The following is a 25,321-nucleotide window of genomic DNA, read 5'->3' on the forward strand; positions in this document are numbered from 1 at the left end:
CTGGAATCATCTTTACTAGATGTAACTCGCATCCACGCTGCCCTCTCGCTTTTGAGTTCAGACCCGAGTGGGAATTAGTCTGATAAAACCACGGGTGTTGTTTGCCGGGCTTTTTGTTGGGGGTGACCTCCGGGTTGCCCCGGCTTACACCAGGACTAATCCCCCATTCTCCTCCAACACAAAAACCTCCTCTCCTCGCCTTCTCCCTTCCTACCTCCTCCTGCCCTCATTCATTGCTCGCTCCCAACCCGGGGGCCTCAACAGATTCAGCCATCAAATTTAAAAAAGGAAATAATGTAACAACCGTGACAATTGCACATACAGATGGAGGCATTTGATGCTGGAGGTCATGGGATGGGGTAAGATTTGAGGGCCGGCAGTAGAGTAAAAGCACCCAGGTGAAAGCAAGCGTTGAAGTGGGCCTGAGTGAGGGCACTGGGTGAATTGACTATCGGATACTTGCGTTATTGGATTTTCTTCAGATTGCTGAGGTCATGACCCTGCAGTAAATAAGACTGAAGAGGAAAACCAAAAACAAACAAACAATTAAAAATTATTATAATAATAATATTTTGTCTTGGCCTATAAGTACAATCATTAAAGAAGCCAGGTGCACATTATAAAGTAAGTTTTAAATGATCAAGTAGGATCGGGTAGGTCAAACTGATGATGGAGACAAAAATGTCCTCTCATCCTAAAGAAGGGTATATTTTAGCCATGACTTCCACAAACGCACACACTGAGGCTATTTTATGAGTAATTTTTTCAAATACATATCCTACGTGGACTAGTAAGGCGCTATATAAATACAGGCCATTTATTTACCATTTACGTGTGTTTTTAGAATTTGGATGTAAGAGATACTGAAAAATAAACAACAACAACATGAAACAATTTCTCAAAATGGAAATAAAATAAAGCTTTGTATCTATCTATGGATGTGAATCACATGAGGGACAGTATTAAACATAGATATTAAAGAATAAAGGCACAGTTTATATTATATTTAAGAAAAAATAAAAAAAATCTTGAGTATTAGGACAGTGTTTGGCTAAAAATGTAGTCAATTTTTGTCTATATTTTAACCATCGACTGCACTCTTACAGATAAATTATCAGATTACAAAATATAGGATCCTATGTTGTCAGCACCTGAGTGTTTATTATTTTGAAATGCTTTTTTAAAAAAAATTCTAGTGCAGAAAACCCGAAATATAAACAAACAAACAACAAAGACGATTAAAAAAAATCTGCATTTACACCAATGAATTTGAATCTGTTCTCAGATGTCTGTTATCATCTTAATAATGATGATGAAAAGAGTAATGATGTAATCATGTAATGTAAAGAGTGATGTTAAGATCTTAATGGCGGGTAAATACCGTTTTTTAACTGTATCAATAAAACATAAATAAATTTAAAAAAAGGCTCGATCAGAATGAAGAGCAAAACCTGATCATGTTTTTATCAGAGGAGAAATCATCTATTAAAAACGCCGAGACTAATTCTATTATCAAAGTCACCTCTGTGGTTAGGAAACAGGCGTGCGTGCAACGTATTAATTATTATTTATTTCTTGTTTTGTGCATTTTTTGACCAGATTTGTTTTTCCCCGTCTACTTTAACGTTAATCCAGCCATACAAGGACGATCATGTGTCGTTATATCCTAACAATACAGCCGATGTAGATAACCAGGAATTCTCAGAGCAGTTTAAATATGCAGACATTAAACACACCACGAGCTTTCTCCAAGACAGAAGAAATTCTTTAAAATTTATTAAACTCGGCGCATATTCGTTTCCTCTTTAACCCCGCCCCCTCCCTCAAAAGAAAAAGAAATTGCGCATTTTTATAAATTATGTACAATTGCATAAAAGCGTTTTCAGTAGGCCTATTTATTCACAATTTACAAGATTTTACAACAACAAAAACAAAATTCAAATTACACCGACTGACTCACATGTTTACAAGCATTAAAACTGGAAATCATTTTTAAAAACTGCAGCCTAGAAACTTTTTTTCTCTCCTTAGTCTTCTTCTCCAACACATCTTCCATTCCCGCCCTCCGCTCATTTTTCGGACAGCTTTTATGGATCCCTTAAACACACCGCTGGTGCCTTTAATTCCACAGAAAAGTCGGGAAAAAAATAACCTTCAAATCGCACCAGCACTTCACGGATTATAATTTAAATCGTGTGAAAAAAATAAAAAACAAAAAAAAAAAAAAACACTTGGCATGCTCTGTTCCAGAGAGCGATAGTGAACCGTGTGCGCTTTCCTTTAAACTCGGACAGACAGAAGAATCCATCACTGAAAGAAAAAAATATAATAACGATAAAAAAAAGTTTGTTCAAAGTGATTGCATTTTTATGGCTATAACCGCCTATAATTTACAATTCATCAGCAGCTCGTGCCCACATCTAGAGTGTAAATATTTGGTTGTGGTTTGTGGTGCTTGCAGGACATGTGGGGGAGTTTAAATGTGGGTCAGAGGAACCGTCCCGTTTACCGGAGTGGAGCCGCTGCTCTGGTAGTGCTGCGGGTGGAGCACGTGCAGTCTGCTCTGAACGGAGGAGTCCCCCGCCACCTCACCGGTCGGCAGATACATGCTGATCATGTCCCGCAGGTCCCCCGTGGGGCACGGCGGCGGTGCGCGCGCGGTGGACACCGGCGGGCTCACGCTCGGCTCAGATTTCACGAGAGACCCCAAAGTGCCGCCGATGGCCCCGGACACCGGAGACACGCCGGAGCTTTGGTGCTGGTGGGTGTAGCCGGTGATGCCACCGTAGCCCGGCGGAGACGCGCTCATGTAGCTCTGAGAGTTTGAGATGGGGCTGTAAGATAAGGCGCTCATGTCGTACCTGTGCACGGGCTGCGGGTTGTGCGGGTGGTGGTGCGGGTGATGGTGCGGGTGGTGCGGGTGAGCCCCGGTGCCCGGGTGTTGCGTGTACGCCAGCTGCGCCTCCTGCATCATGGCGTGAGCCGCCGCCGCTGCCGCCGCCACCTGGCCCGAGTACGCGCCGTTGGCCCAGCCGTTCACGTGCGTGGCGTAGCCTGCGTTTGGCCCCGCGTGCCCCCCTCCGGGGCTCTCCAGCCGCTGCCCGCCGCCCATCCCCACAGCCGCTGAGGAGCCGAGGAGCCCGCCGGCCAGCGAGTATTTGTCCTTCTTCAGCAGCGTCTTGGTCTTTCTCCGCGGCCGGTACTTGTAGTCCGGGTGTTCCTTCATGTGCATGGCCCGGAGCCGCTTCGCCTCGTCGATGAACGGCCTCTTCTCCGCCTCCGTCATCACTTTCCACTCGGCGCCGAGCCGCTTGCTGATCTCCGAGTTGTGCATCTTGGGGTTCTCCTGTGCCATTTTCCTTCGCTGACCCCGGGACCACACCATGAAGGCGTTCATGGGTCTCTTGATCCTCTCCTGTGGGACTTTGCCTCCGGCCCCCCCGCCTCCGCCTCCCGCGTGTCCCCCCGGGTTGGACGGGTTGGTCTGGGGCACCACGGGGGAATGTAAGTCCGTTTCCATCATGATGCTGTACATTCACCTCGTCTTTGTGGGACACCAGTCAAACACGAAGAAACATTCAGGCTGGCCCGCGCGCGCAGCAGCTAAACCTCCGAGGGAGAGATGGATGAAGAGTGAAAGAAGCAGAGAGAGGGGATGAAATCCGCTCAGAGGTAAACCTGCTCCCGCACTTCCTCCGTTTTCACCTCTTTTTTTCTTCCTCTTTTTTCTCCCCCCTCTGTCATCCACGAGCGCAGACAAGAATGGAAACCGCTTGTTTGAGCTTACTTTGGTTTCCAAGCTGTAGTGGGGAAAAGTTACCGGAGCGTGCCCGGGCCGCGCGCTTTGACAGCAGCTAAATGAGCGCGAGACGGCCAATGGAGAGGCTCGAGCGCAGACGTGATTTGCATGCAGGGAGGGGGGGCTCGAGGTTCTGGTGACGTCGGAGCGCGAGACCTAAAAATTACTCCCTCTGTCATCTGTTTTTTTTATGTGTGTGTGTGTGTGTGAAAGAGAGAGAGAAAACACACAACATACAAACAGTTTAATTCCGGTAATTTTTGCGCACGTGCTCTTGCTTCAAACAGGCTGATTTAATCAGTGTTTACGATAAAAACAAGACGCCGTCAGGGCAAATTCACGCCACAAGCAAGTACGAATATAATACTAATATTAATAATTAATAACAACAGATTCACAGGCATCATATAAGCGTGTTAGCCCGCTGCTTACGGCCAGTGAAAACTACAAAGCAGAGCGCCTTCAGCTGCGTGTTTAGCTTTCCCGTTTAGCCGCAGCGCTATGAGATTTAATCCTTTGCTAAGTATTATACATTTAACCTAAATGGTCCCTAAAAAGCTCACCCCCACCATTTTTTTGCCTCTCATTCAGAGCCACAGGTGCTTTTCTGTTGTGCCCGTTGCTAGGTAACAGGTGAGTGACGCCCGGAGCACGTGCCATACAAAGCAGCATCTTTTGTTTGTTTCACCGGCGCTCCCGTGGCGAGCACGCACGAGAGGAAAAAGAGGAGGAGGAGGGAGGCCAGAAAACAAAAACTACAGTAATCCCATAATAAACGTTGGAAATGTTAGAGGCTCTTAATGAAAGCATTTTAATAAACTAATGAGGTCTAATAATAATAATACTAATAATAATGACGACGCTGTCAAGCAGCGGCAGGCCTGCTGCATTAGGCCCCAGATCTTCTTCCATGCTCCTGCTTTTGCAGAGATCATTATTATACATTATATATATATATATATATATATATATATATATATATATATATATATATATATATATATATATATATATAATATAATATATAATAATCATAATCTGCACATTACTGCGTCTATTTTTTTTTTCCCCTCTGAATAACTGTTCATAAATTCCTACAAATGCACAAGTCACGTTTTATTAGGGCTTCCACAAATAATCATAATCTGCACATTACTGCGTCTATTAATTGTTTGGTCAGAAAAATGTAATAAAAAAAGCCCATCACAGTTTTCCTGAGCTGACTACTCACAGACCAAAAGGGAAAGATATTCAGCTTAAATGTAAGCATCTGAAACCCAATAGAGAAATAATTCAAATAATTAATCAACAGGAGCTAAAAGGAGTGCAAATTATTTGCATTTGAATCTGTTTTTGGGCCCATGTGGTAGCTCCGAAGCCCTAAAATAGAAAAAAGAAAGAACACATAACAGACAGATAACATTAACATTTCAATTTGCTGTTAGGTATTCCGGTCTCCTCCTGCTTCCCTGGCTTCCCATCATGTGCAGGATCTTTTCATCCCTCTGGGATTATGCTCCCAAGTGGCATCTGTCAGGTGCTGCCCGCCTCTCAGCGAGCTGCTAAACTATATTGGCATGTTGGCACGGCTGGATTTTCCTGTCTCGCTCCCTTGTACCAGTTGGGTATAGTGCTGTTAAGTGGCTTGTGTGATCTGTTTAGCGCTCACTGTGAAATCTCTCTGCTTTTTCTCTTTCTTTTTTTCATGCTTCCAGCACACACACACACACACACACACACACACACACACACACACACACACACACACGCACACGCACACGCACACACACGCGCGCGCACGGATGAGCACATTTAAATCCAGCAGAGGAACTCTTTGAGAAATCACATCAAAAGAATTGACAGAAATATTTCCCATTGAACAAATAATAATATCCTGTCAGTGAATGCACTTTGTGCTATTTTCTGATCTATTCATTTATTGATTTTGCGGCAGTGAGGGAGAGGGACTTTGTCACATACTGAGGGCTCACCTGACAGCTGATAGAGATTAAAACTCTTTGAAAGATTCTTTGTTGGGGGACATTTGGATGGTTTCATTTACACGAAAAAGGCCGCAAGGACACTGCTCCCACCCTGTCTGTTACTCCATCATCAGTTAATTGGTCCCGTGTGCTGTCTTACTGCAGGTGAATTACCTGCTACAGGTAAAAGCAGCCCCTTGGATATCCCCGAAGGAAATCTGGTCTGCTTCTGATTGTCAACGAGCACCATGTTTAGTAGCAAACATTATTGCTGCTGTTTTTTTTTTTTTCCATCTGTGACATAATTAAAGCTTGTTTGCATGCACATCAAAAGTGCAATTAGAGAATGATTAAGGCTATTTTTTTAACAAGTTGCACATGCTCAGAGGAATATTTGAGGGCCTGGTGAAGTGTGTCGCTGTTATAGAGATCCACTTTTCTTCATTGTAGTGAAAATTTGATCTACTGGAGTCACTCTGTATTATTTGGAGAACTATTTATATGTGACCTTGAACCATATGAAGTTAGAAAAGCCAGTGCAGGTGCCTTCACAATACTAATCCAATGTATCTTTATTTTTCCGTCCCTGACTGAGCCTGATTTCCAAACCTAATCAGGTATTCTCTTCATATTAATCTTCATTATCAGGTTATTCTGAAAAACAATTTGTGTTATATATTCAAAAAGCACAGAACTGGAAGTGGAAACAAATGAACAGTTCATCCATCTTTTTTCTTAAGCCATGTCAGTTTTTTTTCTTTGGTAATTTTCTTTAACTTTATTATTATTATTAAAAAAGATAAGGGTAGCTTGCTGGAGTTTGTGTTCCCTGCTGTGCCATGGAAACAGGGGTAAATGGTGACTAAGTAAATAGCTGCTGTGTTTTGCATGCATGTTTAATTGTTATTAAGGAGCCAGTGGACAAAAATAATGTGATGAAATAAAGAACTGACTCATATCAGGTTATCCAAGTGAAGCTTTATAGTATTTACAGAAGGTTAACAACATGTTAAGATTCCAGGTGGTGTAGATGTAACTGAGGGAGTGTATTGACATATGTATTGCCCTAATAACTCCTGTCAATGCAACAACTTGTGTATTATAAGTGAGGCTTTGTGCTGGCTGTGTTAAAGCTCACCAGCTCCTCAACTGTTTATTGTGCCGCTGAATAGGAAGAGAATGTTAACAAATTAAAGATGTGAGAGTGACAGAGAAAGCATGGATAATGTAGCTTGAATCATGCAGTTTCATTTTTGATAAGGCAGCGTGTGACATCCACAATCATACATTATCTGCAGAAACCCGGAAGGATACAAGTAGTTTGTTCAGTGTCTCAGTGGAAGAGTTAGCAGTTAGTGAAACAGTTTAAAGGAACCTGAACAACATTTATGTGGTTTTTAGCCATCAAAACTCCTGAGTTTGTGTGTTCAGTAATCCTGTTGTCTTGAGGTGGCAGATGATGTTGATGAGATGCAGTTCTTCATTTTCAAGCTTCACTTCAGATCAGTGAAAGTCTGCAACAGACAGAGCAGTTTAGCAAACTTGATAGAAGGGGGGTGGGGAACAAAGCACTTTAAAAGAGGAAGCACAAAAACAACAGCTTCATTCAGACAGTTTCCCTCATTTTATACTATTATTACTGCTCTTGATATGAGCGCTGCTGTCCTGACAAGCTCAGCTAATCTAAATAAATAAATAGCCTTTCCTCAAAATCACATTCAAAAGTCATGGCCAAAGTTACAGCTTGGTTGGGTTTATTCCCCCCCCCCCTAGTTTTGTGAATAAAAAAAAAAGATGAGTGTTTTCCCTGGAACATTTATCTCTTCAGTGGTTTAAAATTAGACTAGATGCTTTCCCATCATCAAAATCCTTCACATTTCTAACAAATTGAATGCTTAAACATACTAAACACTAAAATAGCAAAAGTCCTCTGTATAAGCGAAATGACATTATTAAAATAGTTTGCACTGGTTCAATTACCTGAAAGTTGGTGCACATGAATATTTTTTATTTTTGTACTTAAAATTAAAAATTGCATATGCATGTATCCAGCAGCTGCTGGATTTTAAGCAGACAGCAGCACTGAGTGAGCCTGGACAGGCTGGAAATATCCAGACTGCTCTGACGGATATTGTTTGTGTCAGGGCAGCCAGCGGGCCGATAGCACAGTGCAGGAAGCTCTGCTGTAGGTTGACTCTGGATTTTTGGAAAGTGAGACTTTCAGATGTGGGATTAAAACAATTATTCAGTTTTTCAAGTTTATAAAAGCCAAAAAGGAATAATGAAACACTGGATGACTTCTTGTGTTATCAGACATGTTTTTTTTCTTTCAATAAGCGCATTCACTGCTGTATTTTGTTATGTTTTTTTTTCTGTTTCATGGTCTATATATTAAAAATCTATGTGTATGCACTTTCAGACAGAGGTAATTCATGTAAAAGATGTTTTTTGTGCTGTCAGAAACCCTCATTTCGTCAGATGATGATCACTCTGTAGTCAATACAATATGTTCACAACTACGAAGGAAGTTCAACATAGTCAGATTTGCTTTGTGTTAGCTATCTTAACAAAGCTTAAACCCCAGTCAATCAACACAGCTTTCTTTGTTAACCCAGCTTTCTGCTTCAGCCTATGTTAAAAGAATTGACATAACTACTGTGACGCCATCCACTAGTTTCTGAAGTCCTGTTTTGAAGGCTCAAGATCAGCTTCCACTGCCGGCATGCCAAACACAGCATAACCAAGATTTACAAAATAGGAAGTTTTTTTTAATTCAGCAGAAGCTGAACGAGTGACTGAGATCATGAAATTCGTGAGCAAAATGTTTAGCAGAGATATTGTCATTAGAATGGGTGATAGAGATTTTACAAGATTATTAAAATATAACAGCAAAATGCAACACTGGTGCACTGGTGATGATAATCACAACCACGCATCAGTCGCAATCACAAAGAAGATTGTCTCAAGTTCTCTTTATTTTGCTGCTCCCAGTGTTTTTTATTTGCTGCTCTCAGCTGCACATTAAAGCTCTGAAAGTTGATTTAGCCCAGTAAAATCAGACTTTATGCTCCACATAGGTCGCTAACCTATCATTCTCACTTCATAGTACAACAGACTGGAACCTTTACTTGGTAGACTTTACCTTTCGATGCTCCTCAGCAACGTTTTTAGAACTTTAAGTTACTAATTGTATCAAAGACACTTTCCATTATCCTCATCTTTTTATAAAACATACAATAATATTGCAAAAAGGGAATTTAAAAGATATCCCAATCTGTTTAGCTCTACTTAATACATCATATCGATCTCACTCCTGCGCAGAGCACATGATCAGATATTTTTTAGATAAAACAAGGTGTTAAGGATATTATTTCTATCTGCTTTTAGGCCTGAAGTATCTAACCTATAAGTCCAAGAACACACACACACACACACACACACACACACACACACACACACACACACACGGACACACACATTCTAACAGAATCAAAGGCATTTCTTCTGTGCAGCAGCCGACCCGGTGGGTTTGTTTAAGGCTCACTGTCACAGCAAACTGTCAGCTCTACTGGAGCTCAGCAGCTCTGACTGAACAGACAGTACACAAACACACACATGCATGCTTGCATACAGTATGAATACACAGCTGGAAGGTATGACATATGTTAAGTGTTTAGAACAATTGTTAAGAAAAACCTCCTGGCATAGTCGAATTAAGCTTTTCTTTAAAGAAAATGCTAGCGCCGCTTCAGATATGTTATCTAGTCATGGGCTGGCTCGTCATATAAAAGGAGCTACAGTATCACATCAGATGTTGCTTTGTTTTCTGAAAGCTTCATTTTTTCTACATCTATTAAGAGGCAATATTTACATATATATTTTGAATACTTTTAGAGCATTTTTTTCTGCTCATGTGAAAAAACACACACACGGGGGGCGGGGGTGTTATTTTAGCTGAAAAGGTACTCGTAGTAACAATGCGTACAGGTGCAGAGACACCTGCTGCAGTCGGGGGCTGTGTTCTGTATGGTTGGACTATTGTAAATTATGGTGAACATTCAACAGTTGCTTTTATTTAGATAATTCCTTATTATCCTGATAAGTTATTACAGAATGCTTTTATTTTGAAAACCTTAATACCAATCAAGAATTTAAATGACAACATATAGTGGGATTTTTGATTGGATCGGTTGTTAGTGTTTTGTGTACTGATTCTTAGCAAAATACAAACGATTTAGATCATCTGTAAAGACTCATACATGCAAGCTGAATGATTGGAAGATGGAACATTCTGACTTGTCTACAAGAATTTGCCAACTACTCGCTGAGCAGCAGTGAAACTTGTAATATATGAGGCAAAAGGAAACAGAGACCATTTGTCTTACTGCTGGAACATACGCATAAAAAATAGGACAACTTTTACTTTGAAAGCGAGTGGTCTCAGTTTCCTCTGTGCCTCACCTTTTTTTTTTTTTTTTTTTACTAATGCTTAGTGACCAGTTGATGAGATGTATACTCTGCTGCACCATATACCTATCTGCACCACTGTTACACCAGCAATGGCCAGCATCAACCACTTTACTACAAACTGGGAAATACAAATTTTTCCCTATAGCGACCGGTGGTTGCTGAATGGTTTCTAAGCCTGTGTGACTGGGGGCTAAAATCTATAGACTCTCTTAGCCCCTGCCCACTGAGGCTAACCTTTACATCACATGAAGGTATCATTTTGTAATACCAATGATAGAGCAACGACATGCATTCAGTGTTGCCAACTCCTCAGTAAGGAAAATCGCTATTGGTTGTCCTAAAAGTCGCTAGAAGTCGTTAAATGACGTCATCGCCTAATTTGCATAATTGGTCATGTTAATCTAATTGTAACCTATGTTGTTGGAGAGAGAAATAACATCGTGGAAGAGACATAAAGTGAGTAAAAAACGTCCTAAATGCATTTAGAGTTTATTTAGAACTACAAATTAAATTTCTTTTAGCAATTATTGTTTTTTTTAATGTCATAATTCCAACCCTGCTCCTTTACCCGGGCTTGGACTGGCAAAAGTGACCCGAAATTGGCACTCTGATGGAGTTACTTTGTGTGTGTGTGTTTATAAGTAGTTTTAAACCTTGTGATCCACAAAACAGCATAAGAGTAAAAGAGTAAAAGAAGAACTGACTGCGTTACAGCACCCCCTGCTTGTTGAGAGTAAAAGCGATACGCGCTTTCACGTCTGAAAACTCGCTAAATATAGCGACAAAGTCGCTAAGTTGGCAACACTGCATGCATTTCCCTTTCCTTGTGTGGACAATAACGAGTTACGCCCAGGCATGTCTGACAGCGAAGTTCACGCGTTAGCCTCTGACGATTTAGAAAAAGGATCTGCTGTAATGACCTCCAACAAAGCACGATGCTTTCCAGTATATGTAAGAACATTGTTCCTGTCAAAAGGTAGAAACAACAGACTTGAGGTGAGTATAACCAGGATATGAAAAGTATATCGTAAAGTATAACTTTTTTTTTTAAATTTTCTACATTTTTAAGCTGCTTGGTGTAACTTATATAATTGCACTGAGAAAAACTTGACTAACTCATTATTGAACTTTAATACTTAGTAGGCTAACACACAAATAAATCAAGACTTTTTTTTCTTTGTAGACTGATGGGGTACTGGAGCATTTGTGCAAAGTGTGTGGCACTGATAGCGATCTCAAATATTAAAATGTGATAGGCGTCTTTCCCAGACTGTTTCAGCACATTTTTCTGATTGCTGATTGGTCTTGGCCAGTATACTTGTGATCCCCCCACGTCCCCACCACCACCACCAAAACACTGTGCCATGTTCCAGTGAGATGGGCTGAATTTATGCACAGACAGATACAATGCAGTCTGTGATTTTGTCTTATGGGTGTTGCCCTTTGGTGGTTACCAAAGCCCCCTGGACAGCACAAATGTAGGAGTTACGACTGACACTCAAATGCAGTTTTTAACCAAATAAACGAGGAAAAAAATGTTTGCAAATGTGCAAATATTAGCACGAGTAAAAGAATTTAACATGGCTGCATTATATGTCATGTGAGTTATTTAAAACTGATGTATTCATTGTTACTGTTACAGGTTTCAGAACACTGGAGAATCACAGACTTTGTTCGGATACTACGGCCGCTTCACTGAAATGTTCTGAGCTGTGAAATTGGAAGAAAGTCTACAAATTCCTGAACTAAGTACAGTTTAATGATGATTACTGAGAGACAATGCGAGCACTTTAACTTCTCTTCGCTCCACTAGCAATTGGCGGCATCATCAAGCTTTGACTTCAAGGTTTTGAAATTCACTTTCTTTAATAACTTGCATGAATAAATTAACCAGTTGCAACCATCCAGTTCCAGCCATCTCCACAGAGACTAACATCATCTTTCTTCCATCCATTTCCCCCCACCCCATTTTCAAGTGTCAGAGTAAAGTGGCCTGGTGTACCGAACACTGTTAAGCATTTGCACTCATCATTTAATCATCACACCTCGTCCTTTGATTGATGCCTAATGAATGCCTGGGGTCTCGGTTTACAAGACGATTGCTAACAGAGCCTTGCTAATGGGTTTTGCCTGTCTGGCAGACAGCTAAGGGTGCAGGCAGAGAAGTCCGCATTTACACTGGCGCTTTAAAACCATTTACTCTAACATTTCTAATACAGATGTTGGACACTTAAAGTCACATATCCTGAGCCTTTCTTTCCGGTCAGGTCCGTTTGCATAAAATAAAACAGTTTTCAGCTCAGTGTAAACAAGACCACAGGTCATCTCTTTTCAAATACTTGAACAATTAGCAGCCACATCACTTTTTGCTAATGGGATCTAGCAGCAATGACCAGAAACTTGCTTTGAGCTTTATATCTCAAAAACAGCATGGAGATGCTTAGAGTGGAGATGCTCAGGCTGTGCCATTTCCCTACTCTTACTCTGGTCCACCTCTTGAGGACCCATCTGAACTTTTCAAAGAAAATGCTTAGAAAGACTTGCTGAGCTGTGAACTGTGTAATTACTACAAATGATTAAGAGCCTTTGGTGGGAGTATGGGGGTGGAGGAAAAGCATGCAAACTTAAAAATAAAGTCCATTAAAGCCAACTGGTTATACTGCCGTACCAAATGTAAGAGCGCATGATTTCTGACTGACTTCATGTTTCAGCTTCAGATGAGCTTCTACATCGTAGCTGAGACCAAATGCTCTGTGAGGTGATCTGGATTTTTGCTCTAAACCAGGGAAATTACACATTACGTGCATCCTTGACGCCTTACAAGCATTCTGAATGCATTTCCTTTCTTTAGAAAGGATTTGAAAAGACTGTTTCATATAACCTGCATTGTTTATGCTCTACAGTATTTACTTCTGTCGTTGGCACATTGTCTGGTTGCTTTTTTTCCTTTCCTCTCGTATTAACTGTACAAGATGTAGTCAAAGGTTGAACCTTTAGGCAGAAATTGATATTTTGCCTTCTATCTCAATGATTTGTCCAGCGTACAATGCAACCAGGCAAACAGGGACCTACTTAAGAAAAAGGTAGATCAAAAAAGACATAGTCCATTGTGCAATGAGCAATCAAAAACTGTTTCACAGGTGCAAAAGTCTTTTTTGCAGTAAGCAGGTGAGTATTTGCTTTTCAGACTCATGTTTAACTCTTTGTTTTTTTTTAGTCTTGTCTGTCGGTGATAGGTTAGGATCGGGAATGTTGTGTTCCCAAACACAAGCAGGAAAGGAATGGGAAATTCATTAGCAGAAATTGTCAAACTCTAATGAGTAATTTCTGAAACGTGATGTGTAAAAACAGATTATTAAAAAAAAACATGATGCTGTTAATGTAGCAGCGATGATCAACATCCTGCTTTGACCTTTGGCACTTTCAGCTGAGCTATTCACATTGAGCCTTTATTTCCTCCATCGCTCTTCCATCTGCTGCAGGCGGGTCAAGCAGTGTTGATGCCGCGGCTACATTTTTATTTGTGCCCCCCTCCCTCATAACATCCCCCACATACCCACAACCCTCCACACACACACACACACACACACACACACACACACACACACACACACACACACACACACCAGAATACACATTTAATTTAATTAGAGCATGCGTGGCCTCCCTCTCTGCCAGTATTGTCGAGGCGCTCGGGAGCAGCCAACACTATCACTGATTGCTTCTAGATAGGCAGAAATATGATTAGACCACGTGTTTGAGTTTGCCTGTTTGTGCAGGAACTGGGAAGAAATCTGATTGGGGTTTTGTCAGCGGTGAGAGCAGAGGTAAGCTGAAGGGTTGAGAAAGATGAGGAGATGATCGGAAGGATTGGAAAGAAGTATTTTTTAATTTAATGGAGGTCTAAGGTGTTTGTCGTATACTGCATAGAAATGTTAACCCCTGGGATTCATGACATAAGGTGCTTTGCAATCAGCGTTTACTAAAAAGAAACTAAAACTGTGTGTTGAGAAGCAGTACAGGATTCTTGCAAGAAACAGCATCATAGAGATGGCTTTAAAACAATCATCACATTTTTGCTCAGGCAAGCAAGAAGGTCAGACTCAGCCACACTCCTGGTAAATCAGCTCTTTATGAAGTGAACTAGCAAATCCCACATGGAGTTCTGCATTTAAGTAGTGCTATATGTGTTGACACTGATGCCTGCTCTGTTGTTCTGTCTGCTCACATTTCTACATATGTGTGCATGGAAGGGCACAGAGGTCCCAGAAAAGACTGCAATAGCCACAAGATATAAATAGCTGCAGATGGAAACTACTACTCCTGAAAGAATCCTGCATTTGTAAGGCCACTCCTGTAGCTCTTACATGATCAGAGGGAAGTTGGAGGAAATGGTAAATGAAGAGTGGAAGGATCAGGAGGAGGAAGAGCACAGAGGGGGAGGAAGGAGATCCTTAACCTCTTATTATTAGTTTGATTTTCAAATGGACAGGAGGTAAACATGAAAGCCTTGATTCTTTGTATAATAAGATTAGTGTTATTAAAGGGAGAAGGGCAGATAGAAAGGAGCGAGGGAAGAATAAAGAAGTGACCTTTGAAGAACAAGGTAAGGAGAGAGGGAGGAACCCTGCTGAGGAGTGGTGAAAAGAGAGAAAAGGGAAGTGTGTGTGTGTGTGTGTGTGTGTGTGTGTGTGTGTGTGTGTGTGTGTGTGTGAGAGAGAGAGAGAGAGAGAGAAAGAGAGAGACGGGGGGAGGGAGGGAGGGCGGGGATGGAGTGACCCGGCGAAAACAGATTAGTCGGCCATGAAGAGGATTACCAGCAATGATAGTCCCTCAGAGAGCAGTCAGTCTCAGCCAATGCAAACACACACACACACACACACACACACACACACACACACACACACACACACACACACACACACACACACAATGAACACATCAAAGTGATCAGCATCAGTTCAACCTGTCTGGTTAATGCAAACACACACATATCTGTCAGAATACACAAAGCACATCCACTGCACACACAGTGTGAAATCATGATGCATGCTGGAACCTCGCTTTCATTCCACTGCTCAAATCCAGCAGCTGAATTCTTTTTTACGACAGGGTTTTTACAAAAAAACCAACTGTTTGCTGCTTTAAACGACTCAACGGGTGGGCTCAGCTCAAGTCTCCTGGGAGCTACCGGTCAGGTTGTTCTCTCCTATATGCAGATCAAAATTCGTTTTTGCTAAACTTTCAGAACTTGCAATCATAATCCAAGGTAAGAGCTTTAAAGTGGGGATGTAAAAGTAAGAGAAGCAAAGTAAGTACCTACAGTAGATGGTGGTTGGCACACCCTAGTTTGGCCCTTTTCAACACAGAACTACAGTCAATGCAAATGTCAAAGTTGGATTATCTACTTTTCAAATAATAACCAAACGTAAAGTAAGACACGTTAACTGAGACTACACACCATTAATCGTAGAATATGGATCTCAGTACTGTCAGTGCATTCACCTCTTTCATTTCCCTGGGACAACGTGACGTCACAGGTGTGAGTGCAAGAACTGCAGTGTAGTACTTCCTCCAGAGGAGGTGGATGCATCAGCAATTCTGAGATTCATACCCTCCTATGAGATCTGATTTTTCCCCCCTATTGTAAATCATGAATGAATGAAAGAAATTAACTAGTTCTGCATGACATTCAGGATTTACTTTTTGTTTGTTTGTTAACAAAACTGCTGAAGTTAAATGAGTCCAGCTCACTGTTGGTATAACACATATGCAATGATATCACAAGCACAGCGCTACTTTCATACACACCCTGCCCCTACTTTCTCTGTCATCAGCAGAGAAAACAGCTGACTGCCAACAGATACCTCTCTCTCTCTGTGTGTGTGTGTGTGTGTGTGTGTGTGTGTGTGTGTGTGTGTGGTTAGTGCCAGTGGCAAAGAGCAGCTAATCCCACACAACCCCACTGTGGCCGAGTTTACCTGACACATCTGATTCTGTCAGCTGAAATCACAGTTGTTCTAACTTTATGTTAACTTACCAGTTTATGAGGTTGTGGAGTACGGTGTGTGTAAAAACATATTAATTTATTCACTTGACAAATGTTTGGCTAACAACATGCATTTGAGGAGACATGATTTAACATTTTATTAAGAAAAAACAAGATTAATTATGAAATCTACTTTTTTTTATGTCTATTAGAACACAAATTCACATCTAATGAAATTAAAGCCCACTTCTTTATCTACCTTTAAAAAAACATGCAATACAGTGAAAAAGTAAAAGAAAATAAGTCATAAAGTTCAAATTACAATTTAAAAATGGTGACATTTACAAATTAGCTGTCTGATTTATTAGTCTAAGTTTGTTTGACAAAGTAAGTTTGACATATTCTGATTTTTTTGGTAGGAGGTAAAGGTAGTAGGAATTTGAGAGTATGTAAAAACCGTGTATAATGAAAAAAGTATAGGCAAATATAGAAATTCAGCATACAGATGATAATGATCCTTTTTCCCAAACGCACAATTATAACTTAATTTTATTAACAAAGAAAATAATAATAAAAAGCAACACCAAAAACTCAATGAACTTGTGAAGCTGGGAGCGTATGGTCGGTTAGCAATCTTCAGTTGATTTGCTTTCTGAAAGCAAAAATCCATATAACTTATGAGGTCGGTCTGAGGGTCATCTTTGCCAATTTTAATAATGACTGGAAAGAAATTATGGGATGGGAAAAATGTCTTCAAATTAGACGCTTAGACACGACCTGATCCAAAAAATCCAGCAGTGGCTTGTTTGTGGAAAATTGGGCTCCTCTAAGCTTATTGATAAAGACACTATAAGGAAGTGTGAAGGTCATTATTTTCAAATAAAATTGTCCCCTACCCTCAGTACAAAGTAACACAATACCAGTTCTGTTATCTAAGAAAACAAATTTTAACATGAAGTAGATCATTTTCATTTGAAATTAAGTTTTTGGAGTATAAAGAAGTTGAAAATCATAATTATGTTTTTTTTCTCTTCTTTTACTTGTATATGAGGGGATCCACAAAAACCAGAGGGAGCCTGATATAAGTTATTACATGACCTGAAGAATATTAATAATTCATAACTATTTTTTTTCACCAGTCATTTCTATTAGTGTCCAGTAATGGACTGGTCAACTTTAAATTCATCCATCCATCCATCCATCCATCCATTCGCTACCGCTTATCCTTTTCAGGGTCGCGGGGGGTGCTGGTGCCAATCCCAGCTGTCATAGGGCGAGAGGCGGGGTACACCCTGGACGGGTCGCCAGTCTGTCACAGGGCTAACACACAAGGACAGACAACCATTCATACTCACATTCACTCGCACATTCACACCTAGTGGCAATTTGGATTATCCAATTAACCTATCCCCACAAACTTTAAATTCAACATCACAAAATTCAGAAAAGGCCAAACCTACACACAAATCAATATCCAAATAAAATGATGAAGGGCAGGAGCCTGAAGCAGTTTTTCTTGCTGACATTTCTCTCTATCCTGCTGAGGGAAAGTTTTGATATTGGACCCCCCTCAGAGGAGGATGGGGGTCCTCTCTCTCCCCCTACACATCCTAAATGAGGGCTTTTTCGTAGCTGTTGGTAGGGGGTGTCCGCTCTGGGAAGAATGAGGACTTCCTGTGGAGGGCCTTTAAGTGTGGGGTTGAGGAGCCGCTACCTCACTCTCTCGCGCTCCCTTGCACTTGTTCTCAATGTCTCTTGCTCATCCTAAATGGGTTCAAGCTTCAAGCCAGGGCCAGCTGCTTTCAAAGACCCCAAAGAGCAGTTATCCCGCACCTGCCCTTTCCTCCCTTCTCTTGATAACCTTTTCTTCTTATTTTGTTCCTTCCCTATTCCTTTTCACTCCTGTCCTTCACTTAAGCGTTCTCTCCTCTTCCTCCCATTTATGTCTCTCTGTCTATCCTATTTGCTTCTCTTGGTGTTTCCACCTGGAGTTACACTATCTGCTTTCTGTCTGCTTTGTATGATTCTAGTTTGAGCATGGTAGAAGAGTGATTTTGAGTGAGATTTTTCCTAGCCCAGGGTTTCTTCGTTGGGCTTAAATCACCCCTTAAATGAAATCTGAGCTGTTGTCATATATTAACAAGCCACATGTTTCGCAACAATCTGTAAGTACATGCTCACATTTAAGAATCTGCTCCCAGGAATCCAATCCAAGACAACAGTTACGCTCTGAAAAACACCGATGTCATATTTAAGGCACTAGAGCTTTTGCACACCACGTAAGCTGTTCCTTTCTCTGATTCTGCATTGTGGTCACTTTCGGTGGTAATAAAACCATTTTGTTAAAGCTGAAAATCTGTGAAGGCCTACTTTTCTTCCTCATCACAAAATCAGCACTGAGAATTGAATGTATAAGTATAAGACACCAGCATTAATCTTCCCATGATCGTAAGATTCTTGACTAAAACTAAAAGACACCACATGGCTCTTGGCGAATGCACATAAATTTCCCCAATTCACTTCTTTCCATTGCCAGCTAACAAACCCAGCCATCAACAGTAGTCATAGTAGCTCTTTGCAGGGACCCTCTGCTACAACTTGGTGCAATTATTATATTTTTTTCGCCAATGATGTTGAGGCTTTTTGTAGTTTTTGTGAAAGCAGTGCTTATATGAGAACAGTTGTTGCATAATTATACAGATTCCCTGCTTTCAAAGCACGAAAATATACATTTACCTTCAGCAACTTATTAGCAAAAAAACTTCAACCATGCAAACACACACACACTGTCAGGCCTCAAAGGACCCTCCCTCCTTTAGAAGACGCAACATACCTTCCCTCATTTTACCAGCATCCATGCATCCATGACAATAAAGCAGCAGGTAGGCAAACTGAGAACTTTTCCTCCCAAATATCCATTTTGCCCTTGCAGTAACCAACGAGTCCATCAAGAGGCAAGAGACGCTTTGATTTGTACACTTTTTAAAAGCAATGTTTTCTGGATAGATAGAAGGTGAGCACAAAAGAATGGATGCCCGGTGCTGTCTCCATTATTCCTCATAAGTTCTTGTTTTTCCTAGTTAGATACATTTCCCACTACTTTTCCAATAGTCTGTGTATTGGCTAGCAGTGACAGATTGTCCCCTAGCACATCTTCGTTAGGTAGCTCCCACAGAGGTTTATATATCCATTAATGGCACAAACTTGGTTACGTGTTGGAGAACTAAACTCTGTCCCCGTTTTCAGTACCCATGACTTTTTCTTCTACTTCACTCCTTTTCCCAGTGCTTTCCTCCTGGGTTATTCTGAGCTCTTCCTAAAACCTCTTCTGGTGCTGCCTTGAATCAACTCCTCGGGCCTTCCCCGTTTGGTGTTCCTCCCATCTCTGATTCTTTCCAGTGCCACCACCGATGGCCGGCGTGGCTCTCCGCTCCCCTCCAACCAATACCGGGTTTTATTTAATTTGTCCATATAATAGACGTGAATGAACCCTGGGGTTTAGGGCTACACAGGCAGAGAAAGCAACAGAGGAGGGAGGGGCAGGGCGCTCAGCAATGTGTGTTAAAAGAGAAACAATAAGTGCCATTATTTTTGATTGGCTTCCCCTATTTGAAAATTACTTCCAAAGTGTGATGTCCTATTGTGGGAGCAGAATAACGCTGAACAATGTGGCAGGGGGCGGGAGCGAGAGGATAGTCTTATATACCCAGACTAATATTCAAGGGGGCTTTGGCTGATGCCGGCTGGCCCGCACTGGCTAACCCTGCAGTGCAGCACTGGGCCTGGGGTTAGGCTCATAATGGGATGCATTGGGAGGCCTTTAGTTCCCATTGTGGCAGCTATGTCAACAGAGAGGCCACTGGGAGCTGCCTGGCATGTGGAACGGAAAAAAGGCCCTTTATCCCCGTCTTTCTATGCTTCGTGTGTGTGAAAGAGGGAGACGTTATCACAGCAGTTCAGTGCACCAGCACAATCCATGTCCTTTTTTTTACCCCATTAAAAGTCTGTTATAGACTGTAAAACGTGAACAAAATGTACCTATATTAAATATCTGTGCATGAGTCATTGCACTTACTATGCTACAGACTGTTTGGATGAAATTAACATATTTACTTATTGGTCTGTGAATTACAGTCCCCATTTTTAGGCAGCTAAAATGTTATGTCGTCAGGCCTAGAAGCAGTGTTGGTCAAGTTACTTGAAAAAAGTAATCAGTAACGAATTACTGATTACTTCCCCCAAAAAGTAATCCTGTTACTTTACTGATTACTTATTTTCAAAAGTAATTACTTAGTTACTTAGTTACTTTTTAAAAACACGATTTACAACCTGAATAGGTGATAAAGCGATAGATCTTTCAGCCCAATTCTACTTTTTCTGCATAATCCATCATACAAAATGTAATCAAATGGAAAAGTCTCTTTTTTTAAAACTTGTTTTATCAGTTTTAATCTTTTAACTTTATGCATCAAGCAAAAATTAAATTATATGCAACATTCTCTGACTGGAAGAAATTAGTTTAACATTTAAACCTATTTTCTGTACATTCCAGCACATAAAATAAAATATTTTTTGTGTTTACACTCAGTCTTTCAAATAGATGTAAGTAAAACACAGCAGAAAATAAATAAAATCAAAGACTAGCGGCCCTGTTGCTCTATTTTCACCTGTAAAGCAGGAGTGGGGTAGGCGGAGGTTTGCCCTGGTGCAGGTGTGCCGCAGCGGTCAGTGGAAGAATCCGTGAGTTTCTCTGTGAATTTCCCATTACGTCGTAGCGCACTCGGTGCTTGTTTAGGGTTCTTTTTCGCTGTAAAAATAAGTTTTCTTCCCACGCACAACGGACGCTAATGTTTTTGTCACTTTTTATGGAATCAAACTCAAAGTAAGGTCAGTACTTCCACGCTTTAAACGCTGCACGCTCATACTCTCTCCCGCACTCGATATATGATCCATTGTTGATCTGCACACAGCTGTTGTCACGAACGTCGCACTTGCTTACGTCACTGTCATGAGACATTCTCGCAAAAAAAAAATCACGGTTTTAGTAACGCAGTAACGCAGCGTTCCTACGGGAAAGTAACGGTAATCTAATGACCTTTTTGCAATAGTAATCCCTTACTTTACTCGTTACTTGAAAAAAGTAATCAGATTACAGTAACGCATTACAAGTAACAGATAGTTGAACTCATCTGAGATTTTTAGTAGATGTTGTCACGGTGGGGTGCGCCGGTGTGAAGATGAGGTAGACCCAAAAGCAGACACGGTGGAGACAGAACTAAGTTTCCAAAAATAAAGTGAGCCTTTATTGTGGCTGCTGGCATGAGAAAAATACCAGAGACACACTGAAACTGGGAAAACTAAGGAGACTAAAACACTGTGTAAACTAAAAGACTATGACACTCTGTGAAAGAACTATGAAAAACTATACACGCAGAGTTACTAGGAATGCTATGAAACACAGTGAAACAATGAGGGAAAACTATGAAATCTGTGGTGAGGATAACAGACGATCTGACAAAGACTGAACTGAAACACACAGACTAAATACCCACAGGGATGATTAGAGGAAGTGGAAACACATGAGGGAGAACAGCTGACACACATAAACCTAATGACAGGACCGGGGACGTGAAACTGAACACAATGAACAAAGAACTCTTTCAAAATAAAACAGGAAACATGGAGAAGTAGACATGACAAACTTGACAATGAGAGCCATACAGACCAGAAATATGATAGATAAGACACATACAACAATGAGGGGAACTTGGACACAGGGGTGATAACACAAGGGGAACCTGATAAACCATGAACTAAAACTGTAAACTAGACATGACGAACTTAACTAGAAAACTGAAAAGAAACTGGAATACAGATGAAAAAACAAAATAACATGAACTCAGAAACACTGGGTGGCCTGACCCAGGACCATGACAGATGTACCCATGGTGCCAATTTGAAAATCCCATGTTGCCTTGTTCTCAAGTTATCATGTTTACAAAGTTACAAAAATCAAGAAGTCCCCCTTCTTTCTGAAAATTGTTTATTTTTTAAAAAAAAATAACTCGACCATCTAATTTTTACTGTTAGATATGCATTATTTTTGTACAGTCCTGTATTTTGCTACCGAAAATGTTCACGCTAGTCAAAATCACAGTGAGTTATAGATTTACCAAGCTAGCTAGTCTATGCTAGCATTGCTGGATAACTCTCTAGCTTCTATCTGTTATTACATTCATAAAATATACCAGAAATAATATGCCAACGTACAAAATGCCAGAAAAAATAAAGTCTTGGCACAAAAAACACTGAGTCAGTTTAGCTGAACACAAATGGGACACAACATGATCAAGTTACAAAAAAAGATAAATAGTTTTACTAGATTGGTAAATGGTTAAACATCTGATAAAAATTTCACAAAATTTATAGAAACTGTCAATTTACAGATACTGTACACTATATAGTCAAAAGTATTCGCTCATCTACCTTCACACTCATATAATCCATTCTGAATCCACAGGTTTTAATATCTCGCCAGCCTACAGTTTACAGCTATAACACCTTCAACTATTGTGGAAAAGTTTTCCACAAGGTTTAGGAGTGTGTTTACGGGAATTTTTGAACATTCTTCCAGAAGTGCATTTGTGGGGTCAGACACTAATGAACGAGAAGGCCTGGCTCACAGTCTCTGCTCTAATTCATCCCCAAGGTATTCTGTCGGGTTGAGGTGAGGACTCTGTGCAGACCAGTCAACTTCTCCCACACGAAACTTGTGTCTTGTGTGAAACTTGTGTGAAAAGCATACAAGAGTGAAAACAGATATAAGATCCCTTGAAAAATTATATAAATGAAACTTGTATGTTTTGGATACTTACTAAAACAATATATGAAAGTAATGAGAAGGTGGCCACATTCATGAGTAAATCATATAAGCCTTATATGATTCACTATATGAAGTAGGCCACATCTTATGCAAGTCTTTTATAAGTTTTTACTATTTCTTTTCCATATGGGAAGGGCCTGGGCCCAAGTACCGAAAAACAACCCACACCTTAATCCTCCCTCCACCAAACTTTACTTTAAGTACCGTTAAGTACCGTTCTCCTGGCAACCACCAAACCCAACCTTGTCCACCCGATTGCCAGAGGGAGAAGTGTGTTTCATCACTCCAGAGAACACATCTCCACTGCTTTAGAGTCCAGTGGCTGCATGCTTTACACCACTGCATCCAGGTTAGATGCAGCTAATCTGACAGCTACATGGCGTTTGGAGATTTGCAGTGATTGACTCTTCAGAAAGTTGTCGACCTCTGTACCTCTGTTTCCACTTTCTTATGATACCACTAACAGTTGACTGTGAAATATCTAGTTGCTAGAAAATTTTATGACTGGACTTGTTGCACACGTGGCATTCTTTCACAGTACTACGCTGGAATTCACTGAGCTCCTGAGAGCGAGCCATTCTTTCACAAATGTTTGTAGAAGCAGTCTGCATGCCTAGGTACTTGATTTCTTTTTTTATACCTGTGGCCATGGAAGTGATTGGAACACCTGAACTCAATTATCAAGAAGGGTGAGTTAATACTTTTGGCAGTATAGCATACCTGCTGTAAAGACAGAAAAGTCGCCAGCCTCATTAAAGGGACATATTTGACTGCCGGGCCAGCTGGAAGGTGTGGCTGTGCTGAGCACGGTTTTCTCTCTCATACCTGAGAGGTTTCTTGGAAAAGGATTTGCTGCCAAATATTACATTTTATAACAGCAGTTTATGCTTCACAAACTCTTAGAATTCACTTTTTCTGACATAGTTTTGAGAAATATTTGTAGACCATTTAGCTAAAATAACAAATATTGTCCAGTTTCTGTTGGTTGTGTCATTGCTCGGCTGTTTTTGCGCACAGCTGGGTTTCTCTGTCTTTGGCCATATGCAGGATGACAAATCTGTTTTTTTTTAAAAAAAATGACAGTTCAAATTAGGCAAAATTTCCAAAATCAAAATCAAACACCAGAAGTTCCTTCAATAACTATGAGTGAACAGCTATCAGAGCAGTTAGTGAAATTTCTATGTTACAAAGAGAGTAATATCTCACAGTTTTCCTGACAAACAATAAAAAACAGAAATGTGAACAAGCTAAGCAGCCAGTCTACATGCGCACACACACACACACACACACACACACACACACACACACACACACACACACACACACACACACACACACACACAGATGCACACAAAAGGTAGCTGCTGGCTTGTCACTATCACTGAATTCATTCATCCAACTCCACCTGGGAATGAGACGGACACGTGTGTTTACTCTAGATTCTATTCCCCCCGGGCAAACACACACACAACAGTATTATTCTTGTCTCCTGGCTGAGAAGAGGCAACCTTGAGGAAGCCGGTGAAGCTGAATAAATAGTGGCATCCAAACACACATGTACACATGTATGCAAATACACCCATACACACACCTAAACAAACAGCAATGGCAGAATCACACACTAAGCAGCTCTCATTACCAGCAGGCACAATAAGCTGATGTCCAGAAACACAGAAGGACTACACTGCAGCCCAGCGAGACTGGAAGGACAAACCAGCAAGCCAGACACACACACGCTATGCTAATGTCTCCAACTGCATGTCCAGTAAAGCTTTTTTGATTTTGCAAAAAAAAAAAAAAACACAGATAAAATTCCTATGTGTAAATGTTTAAACATCATACAGGCTCACATAAATCTCTAATTTTAACCAGAGCAGAAAAGATGAGATTGGTTAAAAATGGGAGGCTGATGGACAGCTCTGGATTCTATTTGTTTGTCACAACCCGAGCAGCATCAGCAGTTTCCTATTGGTTCCTTTTGTTCGACTGACATAGATAAAGCACGAGAGAGCGTGTGTAAGTGGTCAGCACAGAAGGCAGTAGAAAGAAAAACACTGGCAGAGTGACATGATGTGTCAGGGGGAAAAAAGCCAAATTTATAAATAACTCTTTATTTTGCATTTATATAGAGTTTAACCAGTCTTTTTATACACAACTTTCCAGTTTATGTGGTAGAGCTTCATGCTTTTTCTTTCTGA

General features: G+C 40.8%; 1 protein-coding gene and 1 long non-coding RNA gene across 2 annotated transcripts in view; both read right to left on the minus strand.

The window, feature by feature from the left end:
* Positions 1-1,874: 1,874 nt before the first annotated feature.
* sox1b (SRY-box transcription factor 1b) lies at positions 1,875-3,901 on the minus strand. The gene has a single exon (XM_085448720.1). The coding sequence runs from the start codon at positions 3,533-3,535 to the stop codon at positions 2,477-2,479; it is 1,059 nt and encodes a 352-aa protein (XP_085304846.1). The 5' UTR covers positions 3,536-3,901; the 3' UTR covers positions 1,875-2,476.
* Positions 3,902-6,804: 2,903 nt separating this feature from the next.
* Positions 6,805-25,321, minus strand: part of LOC146681729 (uncharacterized) — a 101,447-nt gene continuing 82,930 nt past the window's right edge. The window contains exon 3 of the long non-coding RNA XR_014918251.1: positions 6,805-7,295. This is a non-coding gene — a long non-coding RNA (uncharacterized LOC146681729). The remainder of the gene's footprint in view (positions 7,296-25,321) is intronic.

This window comes from Copadichromis virginalis, linkage group LG23 (genome assembly GCF_057382275.1).
Source record: "Copadichromis virginalis isolate Kocher_CV1m ecotype Utaka linkage group LG23, C_Virginalis_male_GT1.1, whole genome shotgun sequence".
NCBI lineage: Eukaryota > Metazoa > Chordata > Actinopteri > Cichliformes > Cichlidae > Copadichromis > Copadichromis virginalis.

Coding starts and splice junctions, on each gene's coding strand:
- sox1b (XM_085448720.1), bottom strand. CDS start 3,535: ATGTACAGCATCATGATGGAAACGGACTTACATTCCCCCGTGGTGCCC.